At 36.5% G+C, this 22,819-nt stretch overlaps 1 protein-coding gene across 48 annotated transcripts in view; it reads right to left on the bottom strand.

Moving 5' to 3' along the window:
* The window catches only part of mod(mdg4) (modifier of mdg4), a 167,753-nt gene that overhangs the window by 131,287 nt on the left and 13,647 nt on the right, over positions 1-22,819 (bottom strand). The window contains exon 5 of one of the 48 annotated variants that reach the window (XM_053749137.1): positions 4,764-5,065. The exons of 39 other annotated variants lie outside the window; for them this stretch is intronic. In XM_053749137.1, coding sequence (XP_053605112.1) covers positions 4,779-5,065 — 287 coding nt within the window. In that variant the 3' untranslated portion in view covers positions 4,764-4,778. Of the gene's footprint in view, positions 1-4,763; positions 5,066-7,032; positions 7,323-10,434; positions 12,266-12,961; positions 14,163-14,480; positions 14,764-14,967; positions 15,390-15,658; positions 17,517-17,640; positions 20,511-20,770; positions 22,336-22,819 lie in introns of those variants that run through there. 8 more of the 48 variants (XM_053749140.1, XM_053749134.1, XM_053749138.1 and 5 more) reach the window with 8 other exon arrangements.

The raw sequence follows: 22,819 nt of genomic DNA, 5'->3' as shown, positions 1-22,819 counted from the left end.
AATGAGGAAATAGCCCAATAGATTTGAAACGGTGTTACACAGCTAGTAGTTATTAAAGCCAGTTTCTCGACGATAACGGTAAGTCTGAGTAGGTACCACCAGGTGTTTACCTCTGTTCTGGTCGGCACGCAAGGGCCGAGACGAAACGATTGCCTCCATTAAATCTCTATAAGTCGAAATGGAAAAAACACCATGTTATGCTGGAATTATTATTAAATTATAATAGGTACACTAATAGAATCATGTGAGATGTATCATGGCTTGGAACACAACACCGAGATTATTTTTAAATCTTCGTTTATGAGTATTTTATAGTCCTACAAATTATTTATTTCATGTATTTACCGGTAAACTATACGTTTCGTATTAAATGTTAGATCACAAAATTTAATTGAATTTGTCATAAGTAACTTTCAGGAACAATTATTTTACCTACTGCATGTTTTGTCGCTTCTCAAAATTCATTTTCATATTTAAGTTCATATTTCACGACATGATATGGTAAAAAAAATTGCCTACACGCAGAAGTATGTAATATTTAGTACTCTACCTCTAATACTTAGCACGGGATTATAGAAATTATTCAATACAAAGCAAGGGACGTGGAGCTGCGTCGCAGTTATGCACACAAAAGATCAGGGACTCAGCTATAAAATTCCATCTACTTACATCTTACAGGCAAACTATTCAAAACCTTTTTCATCTAGAAAAAAATCAGGTACCTGCATCCCCTAGGACTCTATACGTGTAGAATAAATCTTTAATTCCAGGAGATAGAGCATTATTTATATGCACAATGCCGTGCCTACCTGCAGCTGCCCTAGACATTTCGATGAGACAAAGTGTTAAAAAAAAAAACTTTTTAAAGAGACGCATGTATTCAAGCAGGCAGAGCGTCTAGACATTCTTTTTTCAATTCCCAGAATAGTCAGGTAGACAAAAATAAACCATTTTCTAGAATAAATATCGTTTGGTTAAAATGCTGTAGCACCATTCCGATAATTTATCTAAATTCGAGAGCTATATTTTTACAAACACTGTAGGGGTTTGGTGTATTTATTTACATTGAATCCTTAATATCTAGAAATAGGTTAATTAAAAATAACTGTGCCGATTACATATATACTACCTGCTATTTAAATACACGATTTAGGGTATCTTAGGTGGTTGCGAATGTTCCGGCGTTCCCCCAACGACCGTTCCGTTTACCGTAAAGACAGAGACATTTTTGCAGGCGACTGTTCCTCGACGAGCAATACCTGAGTAGGTACCATAGGACACGATTATTATCATAGTTCTTTCGCGACTTGACAGAAAAGATATTTCGTTCAAACACCAACAGCCGGTACCTTTGGATGAAATACATGAAACAAACTGACATCGGAAACAAGGCATGTACTTCTTCTTTTTAGCATGTCAACTCGGCTAAATTTGCAAGCGTCCTTGTCATGCCACATCGTCCTCCTTAGAACAAGATAGATATAAACATGTTATTTTGCACTCTAAAAACTGTGATAAAAATGCCAATAGTAATGAGGAACCATGATTTTAAATAAATTCACAACTTCTTAGTCTTTATAATTCAGAATTTTTAACCAGATACTACCATATACATATACATGGAAGAGACTTAGCAATAAGCCCGCCATTAGTCCATATGTATATGCTGTTACATTAATTTTATTGATACTGTTTTTATGGGCAATAAATATATTTTGTGTTGTATTGTATATATTTTGTAATAACTAGATACTAACAAGATATAGGAAAAAAGAAGAAAATTCACGAAGATTCAGTAGATACTTTATTTCATGAATTATATAAGTACATTTTATCTGGACGGCGTGAATTGGCGGAATTGATACTATTATCGGCAACTGTTCTTTTTTATACTACTCTATGAGATTAATTTCGGGGATTATCACAAATACTACGAATACCTAACTTATTGATAAGAATGATTTCATCATTCGTTTTTAGCAAATGTAGCAGGCAATTTATATCTTGGAACGGCCCTTGGTAGATAATGATAAATGCCGGAACGTATCTGGTTTAAATCTTTGTACAGCGCGGTAGCTCAACAGGCAGTCACAGCGACTGTCCCGCACGGTGGCGCAGCAGGACGCAGCATGGGCCGCAGTGGTGACGCAGTGACGCCATTCTAACCACCGCACCACCAGCCGCCACTCCCAGCACGCTACAATCACGTCCAAAATGTCCAAAATGCTCCGACAAAAACAGGTGAGGTGAGCGTGAACCGTGCGCCGGTGAATTGCTAATGACGATGGTCACTAAGAATATCATAACACAAATTCTACAAAATATCTTAGTGTGAATTTTATAATATTTACTTCCTTAATACAACTTAACAAACATAACTAGACACAGAAAGGCGCCCATTTTAAAGGACTGAAATACAAAGAAACAGCTCAGCGTTAAAATTTCTTTTATAACGACCATTAAGCATAACGGAAATATATTGTGCGCGTGGTAATGTAAAAACGACTTTATTGCTGCAATGGGATGTTATATTTTGACGAGTATGGGGAGTTACAGCTTCGGGAGAGGAGCGAGAGGGGTTCTGAGTAAGATTCTGGGGTATTATCGATTGGGGGCCCCATCACCAGGCGGAGGCGTGCGGCGCCACGCGCATGTCCCGCGTCGCGTCGCGCCCGTGGGATCCGCCGCGTGCTCGCCCCGCCGCCACCATCACACCCAATGTTACCCACCCCCAACCTCACCTCCTCCACGCATCATGCACACGTGAACAAAATTAGCATAAATACCCAGCTGGATCCATACATTCGTCCGAATATTTAATTACCTACCATTAGAATTACAAAATTACTACGATAATAGGTCGAAACCTAATTCTGACGCTACACGATGTATTAACTCCATCCATTAATAAATTATTACCAAACAAGTCATAGTACGACGTAGTAGTGCGCTCGGCACGTGGATCGTAGAGTCGATGACGTAGTTGCTTGGTGTGTGTGGGTCACGCACACAGCTGTGCTGTAAGAAAGGGCGAGACGTAGTACGTCAAAATTAGGGCATGCAGGGCGTAACTAGGCTGTAGCTCGGAGAACGCAGGCCCGCCCATACGATCCCGGTGCCCTGCCGAACTTTCTTCTTTCATAACTTTGTAGGTTGTATTGATCCGTCACAACTGCGCAATTCATGTCCTCCCCGAATATATCCGATATTGCAAAGCAGTATAGGGAAAACTGACTGATATTATATTGGAGTTGGAACGCCTAAACAAATAAAAGCTACTTCTTATGATACAATTCTTTGAATAAACGGGAACGGGTCGCTTGCTAATCGATTTAACATTGCTATTAACGTGAACTCTGTGATACGTTAATTAGTTACATAATTGTTTTGGAAATATTTACTTGGATGTTTAAAACATTTGATATCGTGATGCCTTTTCATAAGTAAATAATCAAGAGTAAAAAAATACTAACGAGAAGATGAACTTGCGAATTGCGAAATATTTTAAGTTTTTCAGCAACATAGCCATGCAGGCGTACACAGCTGATTGGGAAAATATATTACGCATTGTTGATATGTAAATACTTAATTGAGTTCAATCAATCATGCTGAAATACTGTAAGAATACTATCTACTAATGTTTTAGAAGCAGTAGTATATTGTCACATTCGACTGACGTCATACACCAAAGCCGATAGCGTGTAACGCCCCCGGACTTTTAGACATAATTTGAGTTTTCCCTCCGAAACTCAGAAGGGATCACAACGAGGAACCAAAACCGTTGTCAATGACAACCATATTCTCAAGAAAATTATTCAATTGTTGCATAATAAGCAATCAAACAGCTTTGTTAGATATCGTTTTTTCAATAAGGACGATCAGAATGTTATTAAATGATTTAAGTATTTATTTTACTGCTTGAGAAGTTTCAAAAATTCATTTTCATTTTTCCAAACTGTAAGTGAAGCGGCAGGCACTCTACGGAAGCAACACAATAAAAAAGCAACACATTTAAACCAACAATTCAAAATTGTGGAAAAGAAATATTATCTACGTATAGGGATGAGAGAAACGCCATATTTATCAACACAGTTTATTAAAATCATAGCTTATTACAGCAGAGTATTATTTTGTCGCAACAACATTAAGTTACTGGCAGTACGGACAACAAATAAGACCGTTTGACAGAATACAAAACTATCAATATAGAAAAGTCACCGATTTCATCAAATTATCCCTTTAGATAAAATCTTTTAACAACTGAAAATTTTATATTATTCAAATCGTTGCCCGAGCTCCCCAAATTATAAATTCACAGAAATGAAAACAATAAACTGAATAAGGAATTCGTCCATTAGAATTAATCAGTTCAAAAGTAAAATATTTGACCTGCTTACAAAAAAAAAAATAAAAAATGCTTTGATTTCAGTTCATTTTGCATTGTTTGCATATCGCGCAAGTAGGAGGCACTATTATAAACAAACTGTTTGTTTTCAATTCGATATCAGGAACTTTGTTTTCAATCCGAATTTTATAACATACAGATATCAAAAAAAAATTAAATAACAATGTCAAAATATTATTCAAATAAAATTATTAAATAGAAATGTAATGTAAATTTGCATTTATACTTGATTAGAACTTAAAAAAATTATAAAAAATATTTTATGAAAAAAAATTACATCACTAAATTGTCATAATTACCTCTTGTAACATAAAAAAATCATAAGGCACTAAAAAAATTAAAAAAAAAAGCTAAAGAAGACGAAGAAAATGCGCTACCTGTATCGATGATACACGTCCTTACGCCTAACGTACTTTCCATCAGGCGTAAAATAGTAGCTCGGAGGGGCATGTATGTGTCTGCCACGGACCAGAAATAGTACATCACCGTCTCCTGAAATCGCCGGCGCTGTGATGACGTCAGCCCGGCAGCCGGCCATGTCTCGCGACGAGCAGTACCACTGCTTTCGACCATGGGCTTGGAGGTTCTTCAAGTAGAACGTGTAGCCGTCGTGCAGCAGTAAAGACTTTCCCGTCCGTGATGGCACGTACATCGCTGGCACTGCGTTAAAACCAAGAATGAGGAGGACACTTCACGCCTTGATTTCGACCGTTCCAATTAAATCTTTATGAGCAATGTCGATTTAACAAAATCTTGATCCCACATCGAGACTTAATAGTTTAATGTGATTAAGATTCAAGGTAAACCAATACATTGCTCTTGAAAAAGTCAACTAGGATAGAAACCAACATTTTAAAGAGGCATAAAATAGAGGTACTTTTTACTACATAGAGCTAATTAAGGTATAATAATTTATTGCAGTATGCCTGTCTATAGTTACATGGTTTTAACTCTTTCAACGCTACATTCTGACAGGGTGGTGACAAATCTTTTAATTAACATTTTGTTCGAAATAAATTTGGCTCAATGTCAGACTAAGGCGTTGAGAGGGATACCTAAGCTACAGCTTCCTCTGAGATGTTTTTCTACTATACCTTCTCAAAGACAAAATTCATATAAATTTCAATCGTCTATATCCTTAAAATATACTACCTGGTTACCTAGAGAAACGACTGTAACAACACTGATTTATATACAAACTCAAATACAACATTGTTACCAAACTAAAACCAAAACTTGTCCAGGGAACCTAAATTATAAAATATAATAATAAATACTAGTTAGTTGCTTTATGTTTTTTACATAAGTATGTAGAAAACTAAAGCATATATAATACGCTCGAAAATCCCGGTTTACCCCGATCTCTTGAGTTAGCTGTCTCAGAAGACCCCGATTTAATTGGATAAGGTTAGGTTAATATTATAAATAATACATATAATATAACATAAAGTCTGCGATAGCAATCACACGTTTTAATTAACAATTATTTTTCAATACAAAAAGGAAGATATTATAGTCTCCAAATATCATTATCGTAATTTTAATGTTACGCAGTTTCTTTTTTAGGAATTATTTTTTTATTATGCAATGTATTTTGTTCTAAGAATTCTGGCACACATTTTAACAAATGATTCGATTGAATATTTACAAGGTCATCTTTAAGCTTCAATTTCACTGAACCACGACATTTTAAGTTACTTTTTCTACTGCAGGTCCAAACACTTGAATTTTTATTTTTTCTATGTAACACATAGCAATATCCGGCATGTACCAAATACTTTCCCCCCAATCGGTTTAACGTATATGCGTAATTGCGCTTGCACTTTAAAGTACCTGCTTCCGACACGTCTGAATGAATCAGTTTATAAGCTGCAAATAGCATTAGCGATTATAGTACACGGGAAAGAGATATGTTTAATAAATTTCGTATCAAAGTAATAAATATATATTAGTCTCCGGAATCTTGATGTAAACCAGCTATCTGGCTGGCATTGCAAAACCCTATTGCACTCAATAATTATTACCATATCATACAGATGTGCAATTGATCACTTCATACGAGCCGTGAAATTTGCGCGAGGCAAGTGAGTGCAGTAATAAGGCAGAGTATGTAATGCAAGCGTGTATACGTGTATTTCAACACACTTGAAGTCGCTATATGTGACGTAGAATGTCGAATATAACACTAGTGTGGTAATGTTGCGAGAAAATGACTTGAAAAATTTGTTAATATTGTAGGCTATCTTATATATGTGTCACACATTTAACCCGCAGAAATGTCATACCTGCTGTGTTCGGGGTTCTCCGGGAAAGATTAAGGAATCGAGGTGTTCTAATCTAACTGATAATTAACAGTAATTGTATAAATAAAAGTTATACAATACAAGATATTTCTTCCTGCATGTGTGTTGTGGATTTAAATAATTAAATTTTTAGAGTAAATAAAATCTATAATTTGTACAAATTACATAAAGTGAAAATTTTTGATCCTAGAGAGAGCCTTGATTTATACTTTTACGTTTAACGTACGCTGTGTTTATTCGAATTTACTAGTTTCTAATTTTCAATTTCTGTATATTGTTTCACTGTCCATCTTGAGCTATACTCATTCTGTGTTGGTTAATTTTTCCGCATAGGTACATTCAGAGCATCTCATGCAATTGCGGCGCGGCCATCATGCGTTGCGCAGCGGGCATGCGTACACGCAACGACGATGGTCTGCAAGCGTGGTTGTGTTCGCCCGCCACTGAGATCACTTCGCGATTGTAAGTCCGCACAGTTGCATAGCATTGAAACTTATTTCGGGCAGCGCAGTACCACAGCACTTTAGGCTGATTGCGGTATGCATTATGCGGACGGTAAACATACCCGTGTAAAGATAACTTAGGGTATCCCTTTGAATTACGAATCATCTTCACTGTAACGTCAATGGCTGGTTAGTTTTTAATTATGAACATTTTTTACATTAATAATTAATTACAAAAATACCTATACTGCGTTTCAAATAGGACGCACACATAATTGAGGTAAAATTAGATTCATACATAAAACATTTTTAAACTTTAATGATTTATATTAAATTTAAAAAAACCAAAAACTTACTTTAAAGCTGGCGTTCAAACATCCAACATAAAATATAAAACATGAACGGTGGGTTCAACAGCTACATCGTAATTTATAACATTAATAAGTAAGTATTCATTAAATTATAAAACTAAAATATGAACAAGTAGTAATAAGTAGATATTGTATGCTAATACTGTCTCGAGTAATATCAGAAAAGTACAGGGTACTTTAATCTTTTCATGACAAATTGTTGGCAACAGGAAAACCGTTACAAATTTCTATAGAACGTACACAAATCATGAATTAAGTTTACTTGTGCTGGTCTCCGTTCAATTTGTTAGGATGAAAGTACAATCGATAACAAAGTACCTATACAAAAAAAAATTGTAAAAATATATGGACAATAGTAATAGCAATTACTTTGTAAAAATTACCGATAAAGCAACTTAGCACCGACAAAAGACGCTAACATGTAACAACAACAGTATGCGTTAGCATTTCAGTGACGTTGGTCCATTCAACGTACACACTACACATTGGTAAACGTGCTGCGCATGCAGTCGTCTGCTCCAACCGTGAAACTGATACGAGCTGCCTTCAAACGGTATGATTGAGGATCTTGCAGCGATGTCTGAGCTCGGAGTAGACCACTCGCTTGCCCGCGGTATGCAACCGCGCGCCGCAGCCTCGTGCGCACATCCACCGCCTCTTGCCGCGATAGCACGCGTCCAGACGATACCAGTGGCTGCCCATCTTTAGCAGCTCTCCATCTTCACGCGCCGATAAATGTTCCGCAGACGCTGTCCACAAATTATTTCAGAAGAATTTAAACAATATTTTTCATTATGCATAAGTAGTTGTAATTTGTAACTAAACTGATAATGGTAAATAATATAATATAATGGTTGCAATAAATATAATGAATGCAATGAAACTATCTAATCAATAATAAATGTTGCATTTTATGATTATCATAAATTATGTATGCTATTACAAAATAAATAATCACTAATACAATGAATAAATTCGTATAAATAGTAGTCAAAAAAATAAACAATATTCGTAATTATCAATATAATATAAGTTGAATCAGTTCTTTGTAAAAGAAAAATCTTTGGAATATGAAACTAGAACGACAGAAACGCAATCGCGTGATATTCGACTCATAATAAAATCAGTATAAATTAAAGGAACTAACTACAGCGCGGGCTAACATCGCCCTATTCTCGCCCATTGCTCGCTCACCATCACCACGCTACTTCATGTAACATTTCTAATATAAAAATTATGTTTCGTATCCATCTATTCATAAGCTGTTACTTTAGATACTACTACGTCTACCGCTAAATACAGGTAATAAATATTGGAGTATTCCGTAACATCCTCTATCAGTCAGTCCGCGACTACAACGCGGTATAAATAGAATTTTATAAAAAAGCATCAACAAGACAGCTACACTAAATTAAAGCTATACAATTTGTATACATAATTTCTAAACATTTGGTAAGAGAATATTGCACATCCACGTTATATAATGGTTAAGTATATATTATATCAGTTGTCTTAATATTAGCCGCTAAGGCATTGAGTGCAAGGCGACCGACAATATCGTCTAATCTAACACAGAGCCACCACTTATTGTTAACTTTGGGATACTGTCCCTACATTTGCACTGCACCCAGAATCCGAACACGTGTCTACATAGCTCATCACAATTAAATGGCAGAATATATAGATCAATTCGCTACCACTAAACCACATCTTGTTAAATAAATATTAAATCTACTCGAATCATTTCAAATCATTTAAAAAAATTGTAGCTAGGTGCGAATGAGTCTGAAAAATCTACATAATACGATATGATAGAAAACTCTAATAAATAGAGAAACAAATCACTAGAAACTAATATCCTTACATTCGATTGTAACTTATTAATAAATATAGAAGGAATAATAACAAAGTACATAACATTAATTCTGCTGTAGAACATAGTCTCGGAAGCTGAGCCGATTTCCTCCTAAACTAACCAGCAAGTGTAAGGACATCACAAAAATTATTAGAACTGGCGACACTCTTAGTGCACAGTCACTGTCTCGCATCTAACAGACCGCGAACCAAGAGGTCGCGCCAGGCCTACAGTAGTATAGCCGTATGAGGAGCAGGGGGCACCAGGAGGACGGGGGCGGCTGCCATGGCGACCTGCCTGGGCGCTGGACTAGCTACGATCTTGTACTTGCCCAGCGGGTCCACTTCAAAACGCCTGGACTCGTGTTTTGCTGGATTGTACGTTGAGGTGTGGTTGTGTCTACCACGAAAGTAAACTAATCGGCCGTCTCTGAGGCACAGGGCGACTTGACAGCGTTCAGCTTTCTGGTAGGATCTAGCACAGCGCCAAGTGACGCGACGGGGATGGGAGCCTCCGTCTTCATAAAATATGTGTCCGTCAGCGACTAGGTGCAGGCCGCCCCGTGCTGATCGGATGTAGAACCAACCTGAAATGATGCCACAGTTAGCCCCATGCTTAAAGTATTTAAACTAACTTAATAGATTAATAAGAAAAATAAAACAGATGGACCTGGTTTAAATAACTAAAATATAAAGAAGAAAATAAGCACCTTTTTTCTCAAATCTGCGACACAAAACACAACCACTTGGATAAACAATAAATACACAAACAAATATTTAAACACAATGTATGCACACACAACATGCGACGTTCTTACAGAATGCTGTAGTGTCCAGCAAAATCTAGATGGCTGTACTCCTAGATACAGCGAGTAGAATTCTAGATGGCTTAGTTTTCCTTTGAAAAGTTACATTTGATCTAAGGAGTGCCCACGAATAATCCCAAAAACTTTTGTGTGTTGCTTATATTTCAGAATGATAATACCAGTTAATTGAAATTTTAATTTTAATATTAGGGAGATTTGGTGAAGAAATAATATTATAAAATAAAAGTCGAGTGAATTACATCAGCGCAATATAATCGTTTCTTTGTACCTATACACGAGAGAGCTTGTCTCAACTACCGACACTACACAGCGTAAACATTCTCAGGTCGACAACAGTACTGCCGCTTATAGCTACCTTTACTTCATAATACTTTCTGGCTAAATCATCGTAAAATATCTTATCACATTACATCAAAATAATACTTTCAAATAATACTACGACGGTTAACACAATCTAATCGTATACATTCACTTGGTAAAGTACTGGTGACGTGGTTAACGTTCGCAACGGTAAACATAGAAAATAATATATGTAAGTACAGCCGAAGCCAAATATAAAATAAGTACTCAAAATACCAAAGGTAAAAAATAATTAACTTCTAAAATGCCTAATTAATAAATCTCACTAAACGAAATTCTTATTAACTATAACGTATACATTGAGTATTATAAGTAAATTCATTGATCAATAAATGCAGATACCTACTTTAACAAGTTGTTACATTACATTCCTTAATTCGTATACAAGACGTGACTCCCATTAACATTTCGAGACTAACGACAACATAACCATTCCTTCAATCGAAACGAAACCAACTGACCGAGGGCCCTGCACAACCCTCCAACAACCATCAATTTTATATACAAGTTCACGAATAAAATGGTAAAAAAATAATGTAAAAATAATGTATAAAAATACTTAGGATATCATAAGAGAACTATCACTTTGTACAGTAAACTACAACTAAACCGTCGCGCACGGAAGATCAGAACTGAGACAAACAGACCAACTTGCAGAAACGACTAGAGTAATCTAATAGCATATTTACTATCATAGAAATTATTGCCAATTCAAAATTTACTATGAAAGGCGAAATGAAATCACAAAATAAATAAAATCTGAAAATATATCTCTGAAGCGGTAAATTATTCAGTCAAGTCAAAAATAAACATCAGTCTCAAGCCGTTGTATTGTGCGCGACGACGATCATCCTAAAGTCTATAAAAGATTCGTATACTTTACACAGCGCAATATCTATGATAATATTACTAGGTATATAATAATCTCTTTGGAGAATATTCTTACTATGCAAACTAAAGTTTGCGAGATTTCGATTTATTGTAAAGTTGTATAGTAAAAGCGTATTACATATTGGAGTTTTATTTTCGGACCACCGGCGGGAAGGCACAAGAGCAAAGTTTTACGTTCCTTTCGAAAGATAAATTCCGACGTATTACATTTTTCTCCTTTCGGAACCAAAGCACACGTATTGAGATCAAAAATTGTGCCATCACCATCACATTTCACAAGCCGGTGGTCTTAGATGACGTTAAAATTGACTTTTGGCATATTAGGTATGCTACGCCTTCCATCCCAACATTCACATTATATTCATCGAAATTGCAGAGTTACCCTTAACCCTACCTAATGCGGACGAATTAACCTTACCCGTCGCTTTCGTAATAGATGTTATTTGGTCACTTACGAGAATTCGTTTATGACAATAGGCCCAGATGTTACAGAAAGTGGGAATTTAGAACATGGGTCTGAGAGGCGTCGCGCGAACCCCGCAGGTATGAGCACTGTTCATCTGCACGACGCGGAGACCGAAGGTGTGGACGGCAGCGCGGCAGCGGGGGTTCCGGGAGCATCGCCACCACACCTTGCCACTGGCCGCGCGTCCGTTGAAGCAGAACCGGTGCGCGCCCACCTCGATGGCTGGCTTCCCGCGCTTGCTCAAGCAGTACCGGAACTGCCCGGGGAAGCAGGGAAACGGAAACGGCAGACCCAGCGTCGGAGGATGCTCGCTCGTGTTGCCGGATGGAGATTGAACACCTGTAACTAAACATAACTTTGTTAGTCTTTTTGCCATTTATTACAAGAATAACTAAGTATGAGAAATATATAATATGGTATCTAGGTTAATGTGTGAAATTGCAAAAATTTATAATAAAATTAACGTAATGAGGATATAAAATAATAAAGCAAAAAATAAGATCATATCGTTATAATTTAAAAAAAAAACTAAAAAAATATATATTTAAGACTAGACCCTTCAAAATATATATCACAAAATTTTGATAACAATCATGTAAATTGTAAATATTGCCCGAATATTTTAATCCGAAAATAAAATGATCATAAGAGACCACATAAACTAACTAAAAGTGTCCATTTGTTAACGCGACGTGCAGAGCGCTTTTACGATGCTTTTGGCGTCGTTGCTTCCTCTTACGAATATCGTGTTCGTGGGGGAATCCCGTGGCGACGAGCTTGTTGAACATGGTGACGGCATAGCAGCGGCAGCCCGTGTCCGACTTGATGCAAAGCCAGGTCTGGCGCGGGCCGCACGGTCGCCCGCAGCGCCGGAACCGCCACCCGCCCATCACCAACACTGGGTTTCCGAGTCGGGACACGCTCCAATGTACTGCAAACATAAGTACTCATGCCTGCTTTTATTATTTTATGCGACCTCTGCGGAGGACTTCCTTGGAGGCAATACTTTCACACGTACGTAATATTAATGAAAATCAATTTAAAAAAAAACAGTTTATTTAGAGAAGTTCTTTATACGACATATTCTGATCTGAACAGTATGTAAAAATGCATTTTAAAATTGCGTCGATGAGTTGGTTGCAGAAATCAAACATTGTTAAAATGAATAAAACACAGGTAGACACGTTTTATCACACTTTAAAAATATATCACATAAACAAAACGCACATAATTTATAACCTGTCCTAAAATAAAAACCTTACACTAAACAAGACAAAAACTTAAAGCCAATCATATAATATACTTAACCTCAAAAATTTTAAGTGTGAAAATCCTGGAATAATGAAATGACGTGTACTTCAATCATACCTATTACAAAATTATAAACAATAATCGGAAAGAAATGCTTTAAACGGTAGAAAAGTACTCAATATACCTAATACGAATTGATATTTTGTTACGATCTTATTATATGGAGATAAATAAAAATATAAAATTTCAGAAATATTCACTCTACTCTTTTTGCAATTATTTTCGTATTTATTGTACCTTTGGAAAAATCTCAAAACAATATTCTATTTGCAAAAAAGATCATGACTTGAAACATGTGTAAATCAAAGTAAATCTATAATCTCTCTTAATCTGCAATTTAGACTACCACCAACTAAATATTATATCAATTGTTAATATTTGTTTTTATATGGGTATTATTCTTTCCGTCGATTTCTCAGATTTCTGATTATAATCATATTCATAACACACACGTATGTACTAATCACAGAATACACAGCCACCGCGTTGATGGATTTACTTAGGTCTTAAGAACGATGAATATAATCATTAGTTCATTACTTCCCTTAATTAATTTAAAACTGAAAGTATCTCAACTCTCTCTTTCTCTACCTACCGTATTTATTGTTTTATAATGAATGTTTATATTATTTTAATTATATAAAATTATGCTACGTGATTTTTACCGTCGTGTGCAATTCAGAAAATATCTTTTCGGCGTGAGCGGGAGCGTAAAAATTTTGACGAGTAAAATTAGGCATATGGTTGTGAAATCCTTTGACGCGGATAAAGCGGCCTTCCAAGTTTGTCTGCACTCTGCACACGCATTTTGTGGTGTCCTTGTCTCGACAGGCCCAATTCAACTTATCCCTGTACTGGTTGTTCACCCAAAACTTGTTGCTTCTGAATATCAGGACCGATTTCCCCGCACGTGATGGTAAATAAAAAGTTTCTGCAAGCATTTTTCGATAGATCATAAAACATCTTAAAATTTCTTAAAATACGAGGACACCGCGTTTTGGTAAATACAGTACAGCAGGCCTACCATCAACTTTTACAGAACGATTTCAATGCAACTCAGTTCAATTTAGGCACCTAAAATGAATCGCATTCATACTAAAAATTAAGTCGATGGTACGAATTTGCGATGCAGTTCAGTTTAGGTCGTAAAGTGGATCACGTTAAGAGATGATGGTAAGCCCCCACTTATACTTGGACACACACCCCCACCACACACACTTATACTTGGAAGGTGAGTAAAAAATTAAACTAATTGACAGAATTATATTTTTAAATTTAACAAAATCAATCACTAAGTTACAAGTTTACCATTTTCTTCGTGGTCTTTGAATAGAATCGCGGTTTGTCGTGGTTGTGGACGTTGCGGATGGAAGTGACCTCACCTTTGTTGTTGGTCCTAGCGATGGCCTTACACTTGAGGTGCTTGGCACGAGAGCATGCCCAGTAAGTAGGAGTACTTTCGCAATACGAATAGCCACCAACAACAAGATTATTTTTGCCCCGACCCGTCGGAATGTACGCAGCTGATAGTTCTGTAAAAAAACTAGATATAACTAATCCTAAAAATAATAGTATAAATAATGAAAACGTGACCTCGCCTTTCTTGTTGGTCCTAGCGGTGGCCTTGCACTGGATGGCCTTAGAACGAGAGCAAACCCAGTAAGTAGGAATACCTTCGCAATAAGAATAATCGCCTACGACCAAATTCTTTTTGCCTTTTTTTATTTTGTTCATATTTCATAACATTACACAGGAAAAAGCATAGATTATGATAAATGTATATTTAGTTACGTCAAGTAATACGTAATTACTGAATAGTGACATAAATAGGAATTATACTGATACTTTTAAATCGCTTGGAGCGATCTAATCTAAAATTTGATAAATACAAGGCTTCGCCAATATAGGACAATATTATGCTGTAATCAATACAATTTTCATTGGTGATCGTGCTTATCGTAGAGTAGGACGACGTCAGTGTCGACAGTGTAGATGTTAGCAGGGCATTTCCCGGAAGTGTGTGCGCAGCGCCAGCGCGTGCGGCCGTTGGGCAGCTCCTGCTCCTTGGTGAAGGAGAACTTCCCCGAGAAGATGACGGGCCCTTGCCGCCGGGAGCTCCGCCCGAACCTGAACTGCGCCATTACTTTGCTGCTCACACCTAATAAAAACATTTATATTTATTCCAGAACATGAAAAAACCGCAAATTGATAAATAAAGTATCATTTATTCAAAATAGATTCATTAGGGACTTTTACTTACGATGTCGACCATATGGGAATCTGTAAAGTATCGACTTTACAGTTTCCCATATGAGTGTAAACTCATAGGCATTTTTAGTTTCGACAGTCTTTAAAAAATCTACATTCTAGAAAAATATATTTTTTAAATATAAAAGAATCTCTACATGATAATAAAAATAAAACAAAAAATTTTAACCGTAATATTTAATAGTCTAGGAGTAATACTCTCGACAAAATTTAACAATGTCTTTTAAACCATCATAAAGATATATCAAAATTTATATTTATACATGAAAAGACGCGATAAAAAATAAGGAATGTTCGTAGTATAATAGTTCAATTACAAATTAAGTCTAATTGACATTCTCACATTGGATATGGTCCCCCAAAAGGCACTTTTTTATATAAGCCGTACCTTGAGCCCAACAGCGAACAATTTCTATTAATCTATAATTTAATCGAAAACGAAGATAACGTTTTTATTTACTCTTGGATGTTAAAAAAGATCTTAATACATTTTTAAACTCAACCTAACTTACATAAAACTTGAAAGAAACAGACAACTTTAAAGTTTTGCTCAAAACATAGTTTAAAATGTATATTTAAAGCAACACTTTATTTTTTACTATAATCTTGTTTTTTATAGCTATGATGACGACGCAAGTGGGCTCAATGTGGCATTTAAAATTTTCAAATTTAGCAACGTCGAATAAATACTTAACGCTGAGTTGATAACATTAATATCAATATTTTATCATAAGTACCGTATAAACATTATCTGTCAGTTGGACGTATAAAAACAGTTAGTTTTTATTGTCTTAAGTTCGACTGACAATGAATGTTAAATAAATTTACACAACTAAAACATTAAAATACTAATAATTGTCACTAATTCTATAGAATGTTGAATCTTATCACAATTTGATATAATATTAGTAAATAATTGATAATTACAGCACAAAGCATTGCAAGAATATTTAAAAGTAATTTATAACAAATATTTGAATGTACAAGTGTTGTTTTAATTACATGGATACGAACTTAGTTCAATTCCAAAGTGTGCCTACCAGCTACGTCAGCAGCAGTGATGGATGAATTCGGCAGTATTATGGTTATAATTTTGCGACCGCATATATTGAAAAATTGGAAACAAAATTGCTCCCTTTGTTCATTCGTGGTTTTTTCTTCCATTTTTACGTTGAATTTCTTCAAAATACTAATATTACAAATGCAAAGCAAAGTGTCTGTCTGTCAGCTTTCATGGCAAAACAGCTGAAGCCGTTTTGATAAAATTCGAATCGATAGTTAAAAGATATTAAGCAATTATTTCAAGACCAGATATTAAGCAAAGACTACCACGACCAGAGCAGGGTGGCAATAGTTATCAGTAATATATATATTAAGGTATTTTGTAGCCGAGGCAAATTTTATCGAAATCATCACGAGTAATCAAAATTGTAACTGTCACGTATTATCGTCCGAGTGAGCTCTCGCTCATAAGTCATGTTTTGCCGTTCGGTTCATTTGAATCCCATTCCTTACATAAATTGAGAACTATTATTGTCTTCGTCGCATATTTAAAACTAACATTAAAATATTTTTAAACAATGCAAATAGTATACTTACAGTCTAAAATTCATCTTATTGATTAGTTAAAGTATTATGGTGTCATTTTTGCTGACCTCCTTTACACATGTATAAGTTTTAGAAAAAGATTTTTATTCAAGATTTGGGCTTTGGAGTGCAAGAGCATCCATGTGTTGTGGAGTGAGGATGGGGGTGGCGGCATGCAAGGCAGCCAGGTCGGCGGGTTTGCGCGCGCCCGCGCGGCGCGACGGCAGACACAGCGCGCGCGGAGGATGGTTGTGCATGCCCTTCACCGCCACCACGTCCGAGCCCAGCATGTGGATCCGGGCCTTGCAGTTCGTCTTCTTCGATGTGCACCGCCAGATCACCTTGTCCCGCAACTTCGATTCCTCACAGAACGGAAACGTATTCACCATCATGATTATTTTCCCACGGCGAGATTTCAGAAATTTTATACCTATGGAAAATTAATTTGTCAGTCATCTATGTTATTTACAAACCAGACTAATATTAGTAACCATAATTAAAACGAAACTGAGGCTGTAAAAATACTAAATTTAAAGGCTAAATGAAACGAACGGTTATTTATAAGTACAATTTAATATGATTTCACAAAACATACCCCGTACAAGAACCAAAGAAATCTTATAATATAATGGTATAAGTATAAAATTACGCTATGAATAAGACTTTTGTGGAGTTGTAACAGTAAATGAGGTAGTTACGTTTACAAGAGCAGAACCTGTCAGAAATCAGAAGTCAGCTGGAGCCGTGGCGGTAGCGGATCTCAAATCTAAATACGTTATTATGCAAATTCACTACCTAAGAGATTCAATCATTTAACAACATGAGCAAATATAGACAAACCACCATTCCTTTCTTCAAACGGCCGATAACTGTCGGCTGGAACGTCACAAATATTAGAGGAAAAATATCAAGCGAAGTTAATATTGCGAAATACATTTTTAATAAATCAATATTTACAAAGTGAGAATGATGTGAAACACCTAATTATTCTAACTCATAAATCGTATCTTAAATAATTGACTTATATTGTCATTGCTCTAATATAGTATTATACAGATAACTTACAATTAATTCATTATAATTACAGTTGTTAGCTTACGCCACGGCTGCTGAAGCTCCTTGCCCCTCCTTTTTGGCTTAGTGTAATTAATCTCAGGTACATACATCAGACAGAAGTTATATGTGAACGACAGAACGAACGCATCAACAATAATCATATCACAACAGTGATGTGGTCCAGAAAAATTATTGAGATAATTTGGAATACAGCATAAAATTCCACAAGCAATAAATACAAAGATGCAAATTTCTCCACATCCATTTAAGTACTCTACTAAGTTAGTAATGCGATCGAACGAACATGATTCAAACATCAAGACGATACACTTAATCGACATCGCACACAAGAGACTTCAAATTCGTAGTAAATAAGACATTTATAACAATAAAAATTAGTAAAATTTGTACTTAAATCATAGTGGTAGATAAAAGCGGGAACACGATTTTAAGAATATAAGTTATTTGACAAGCAACAAATTATTTCAAAACAATCCATAAAATATATTTAGACAACAGTCTCAAAAAGTGCCTATTTATTATATTATATTAAAAGTCGTCAACAGCGATTTATCGAAATACGAGTTAAAACTAAGTAAAGAGGTAGTTGAGTTCCGTTAACTAGAGGTAGTAGAACCGCGCCGGACCCTGCGCGGCCACGGCCGCCCCGGCGCGCGCTCCCTATGCTAACCTAACCTACGTGCTTAATCTAACACCTTACTCGAGTAAAGCTTCTGAGTATTTCATCATGTATAAAATTGTATAATTAAACTAATCTGTAAAACCCGTATAAAAAGTGAAGAGGTAGCTAGTTGATTGAGCTTAAGTACTTAAATCAATCCTGAAGAGCACAACATCGCCTGTCTGTAGGCTGCGCGGTTGGTCGACCGTGCGCGCCGTCGGCGCACGAGTCGGCTCTTCACCGCGGTAGGTGAGTACTTTTTATATTTTCAATAGCTAATGTATATTCTTATAGATTAAGGAGGCGGACATCTAAATGTCTAAGTAGCAATATCTGAAAAGTTGTAAAATTACTTTCTCAAAATAAATTAGTATTTCTAAGTACCAGTCATGGGGACATATTATTGCTTCTCGAACAAAGTTTCCGCATTCAGTCTCCGACGCGTTGCCGCCACCCTGGCCCGGAGGCAGGGCGCAGCCTTACCACGCTCTCGTCTCGACTGTCATTTTCGAGTTCGCACGCAACATCTCTGACCTGACCGGTGTCTGGCTATCGGCTATCTCCTGACCAGCTAGTACCCCCTCTATCTGTTTAGCGCTACATTTTCTCGGATGATGCTGCACGGATCGACTGAGCCATAAATCAAAACGCTAAAATCGACCAATTTCCGGATAATAACCACCTATCTAATCTTGACATCGATAAGAGATGACACCATACACATTCAGAAAGTTCTTACACATTTAACATTCTTATTTTCCTTATTTGATTCCATAAATAACCCACACCTATAACCTCTTAGGTCTCGTAGAGACCGCCTAACCTACGTGCCTCAAAACTTACTGGTATTTCTGGTCGTCCCTTTGTTGCCTTCACTGGTCATAACATTCAAAACACCACAACACCTATGTTTAACATACATTCACGTTACCGATGATTAATAAACCCCAACAATAGCCATCGCTGAATCCTAAACGATACCTTATCCCCTTAAATTAACGTTACAATTAATCTACATAATTTATGCTATAACTGGTGTGCCAAAAGGCGTTCAGAAAATATCGAATGATTGATAAATTTACCATATCGTTAATATATCGATTAAACCAAAATCGTGAACATACTCGAACCTCGAGTATAGAGAAAATTTAGATAGTAATAAGAGTTAGTCTTCCTCTTTGCAGGGTGTATCAACGAGAAGTGGCATGGCAGCCACCTGGTGTTGCGCATTGGGCGGCAGAGCGTGATTCGGTGAGGTATTTAGGTTCGGCGAGGGCTGCGCGGAGGAGCCAGTGGAGGTGGTGGTTATTGCTGCCGAGGCGTTAGCGGTTGCAGTGGCGTGGGCAGTCGCCGCGTACAGTGCCAGGGCGTGCTGCAACTGCAGCAGCTGATGGTGCGGGTCCATGGGAGCTGGCGCGCGGTGCCCGCTCTGGTGCGGCGTTCGGACCACGTACCGGCCGTCCGCGAAACGACGCACGTTGGGAGGCGCGTGGTTGTGAGCGTAACGTGAACGGACGATACGCTCGTGTCCTTCCGGCCCTTCGGTGTTAACGTCAGCAAGACAACGTGAAGTCAACCGCGAAGAACAGTACCACTGCTTGCGGCCGTGTGCCAAGTTGTTCTTCAAACGAAATGTGTAACCTCGATGCAGGAGCAGACGACCTTTGCCAGCCCGGATGAAACGCGCTGCGGAAAACACATACATCAGTAAAGTTGGTAAACTTCATCGCTAAATTAACTAAATCCAGCTCGTGTCAGTTTACCGCAGTTTAAAATAAATAAGGTATTTGACTCGAGCGGATTTTTGTATTATATAATATAAATAAAATAGTCATGCAACCGAACGCGAAGCTTAAATTATTTAGGAAAGGCTTCAGGTATTAAGAAAATACTTGTTTTATTCCCATAACTTTAATATGCAACGCAGTCTCCAAAAAGAAACACCATGATTTTAGACCTTTTATTTGGCACATCAACACAATTTTACCACATACACAACTCATAATTTTTCGATTCCATTATGTACTCGACAACAAAAAAATATATTTACAGAAGTCACATGCAAAATTTTGGCACTACATACAATTCTCCATGAGATCAATAATGAGCAAACTTTGACACTTCGATAAAATATTTGGCATCGCAAGAAATTCTTACAGTGAGCAGTTATTTCACAATCTAAACAAAAGTGTTAGCCCTCTTATTCATATAAAAGTTAAGTCATACTTTACACTACAATATCATATGTTTATCTCGTTCTGACAATGTCAAGTATTGTAACGTGCGATAGCGACAAAACATATTTTAACTTAAAGTATAATTTAACTGAGGAAGAGCAAGTACTTACCTTGCTTGATTTTCGTTAGCAACAAATTTAAAGATTTTAATATTTTTTATAGATAATTATAAATACATAATACACATAGTTAATGACTAGGGACTATTAAAGATAAAACAACAATATGTTTGTAATTATGGTTTCACCATAATATAAACCATGATAATTCCATGACGTATTTAGGTGAAAACAGTAAAAAAATTAAGTGGCAGTTAGAAACTAAGGAAGACAACCCTTAAAATTAAGTAATTATCCTAAGTAAATCTTAAAGCCTATAGAGGAATTCACGAAAAGTTTTTTTAAAATTAATCTACCTATTCTAGCAACTAATCAAATTTCACGCCAACAAACAACAGAATATATCTTTGTATAAATTAAATGAGATCATTGTTTATTTTTGATCTGCCTGAGAAACTATCACGAGGACACATAGATAAAATATAATTTACTAATATTTTTGTATACTGAATCTAAATGGCACGAAAATTTACATCATACATGCGGAAATATATTGACGTTGTCGCTGTACAATAAAACTATAGCATGCCCTATCTTACTCGCCTCTATCGTCTGCTTTAACAATTAATTTTCAAAATCTATTATCACTGCTTTCAGAGACAGAAATATGAGATGCGAATTAGGTAAATATAATTATTCGAATTTATTTGAGTAGATAAAATATGCACACTTTTTCGCATAAACTCCAGATCTTGAGTCCAGCGGTATAATAAGAAATAAAAATGTAAATAAACTATTTCAAAGCCTACACGCAGCCCTTAAAAATAAAGTGGAAATGCACTTTCTAAAGACTCAAACTTTGTACCTTGACTATGATAATTTAATAGCGAACGACCCATGCGTTGGGATCAAAGTTGTCGAAGTCGAGGCGAGGTAGTCGTGGCAGCAGCAGCGGCGTAGGCGGCGACGAAGTCGGGTTGGCCGACTTGGCTGGCTTTGCAGCGCTGCGTCGGCCGCACCGACCCACGTGGTTGTGCTCCCCTACCAGTTTGTGCAGCGTGCCTTTCTGCGTGTAAGCCTTGCAGCCGCAGCCGCCCATTGTACACCGCCAGCGCACTACTCCGGAGCGCATTGTGTGCGCCGCATAGAAGCTACGCCCGCGCACCCATAGCCTTGGTCGTCCACCTGGTCCCACGCTCAGTCGCACGTACTTCTCTATCGAAATGAAATATACTATGAAACAAAAATCACGAATAATTCAAATATTAAAATGGGCACACCATGATACCATAGTGCAAGTTAATTTTAAACCTTTCATTTGCCCATGACCACTTGTTAGAAAGCACATATTAGTTAAAGAAATACAAGTTACTGCAAACATGTAAGGTGTTGCTTCTAAAAAAAATAGTATATTTCAATGCAAATTAATAATGACATTTTTAAAAACCAGACTTCTATTACCCATAACAATAATTTCATATGAAATGAAAATCAACTAATTAATATGAAAGCAAATTTTTATCCACTATTTATTTGTTTGTAATCTACCGATATAAATTATTGCTTACACTGTAGAACATCTTAACTGTTGATCTTTTAAATACTCTTAATATCTAGGTACTACACTTCGACTACATATTTAATGAGATCATAAACATCTATATTTGTAACATCCGAAAAAATTTCATTAGCTTTAACT

The sequence above is a fragment of the Plodia interpunctella genome, chromosome 9 (assembly GCF_027563975.2).
Source record: "Plodia interpunctella isolate USDA-ARS_2022_Savannah chromosome 9, ilPloInte3.2, whole genome shotgun sequence".
NCBI classification, from domain to species: domain Eukaryota; kingdom Metazoa; phylum Arthropoda; class Insecta; order Lepidoptera; family Pyralidae; genus Plodia; species Plodia interpunctella.
Note: the sequence above shows the minus strand (reverse complement) of the source record. Positions and strands in the feature narration are given on the sequence as shown.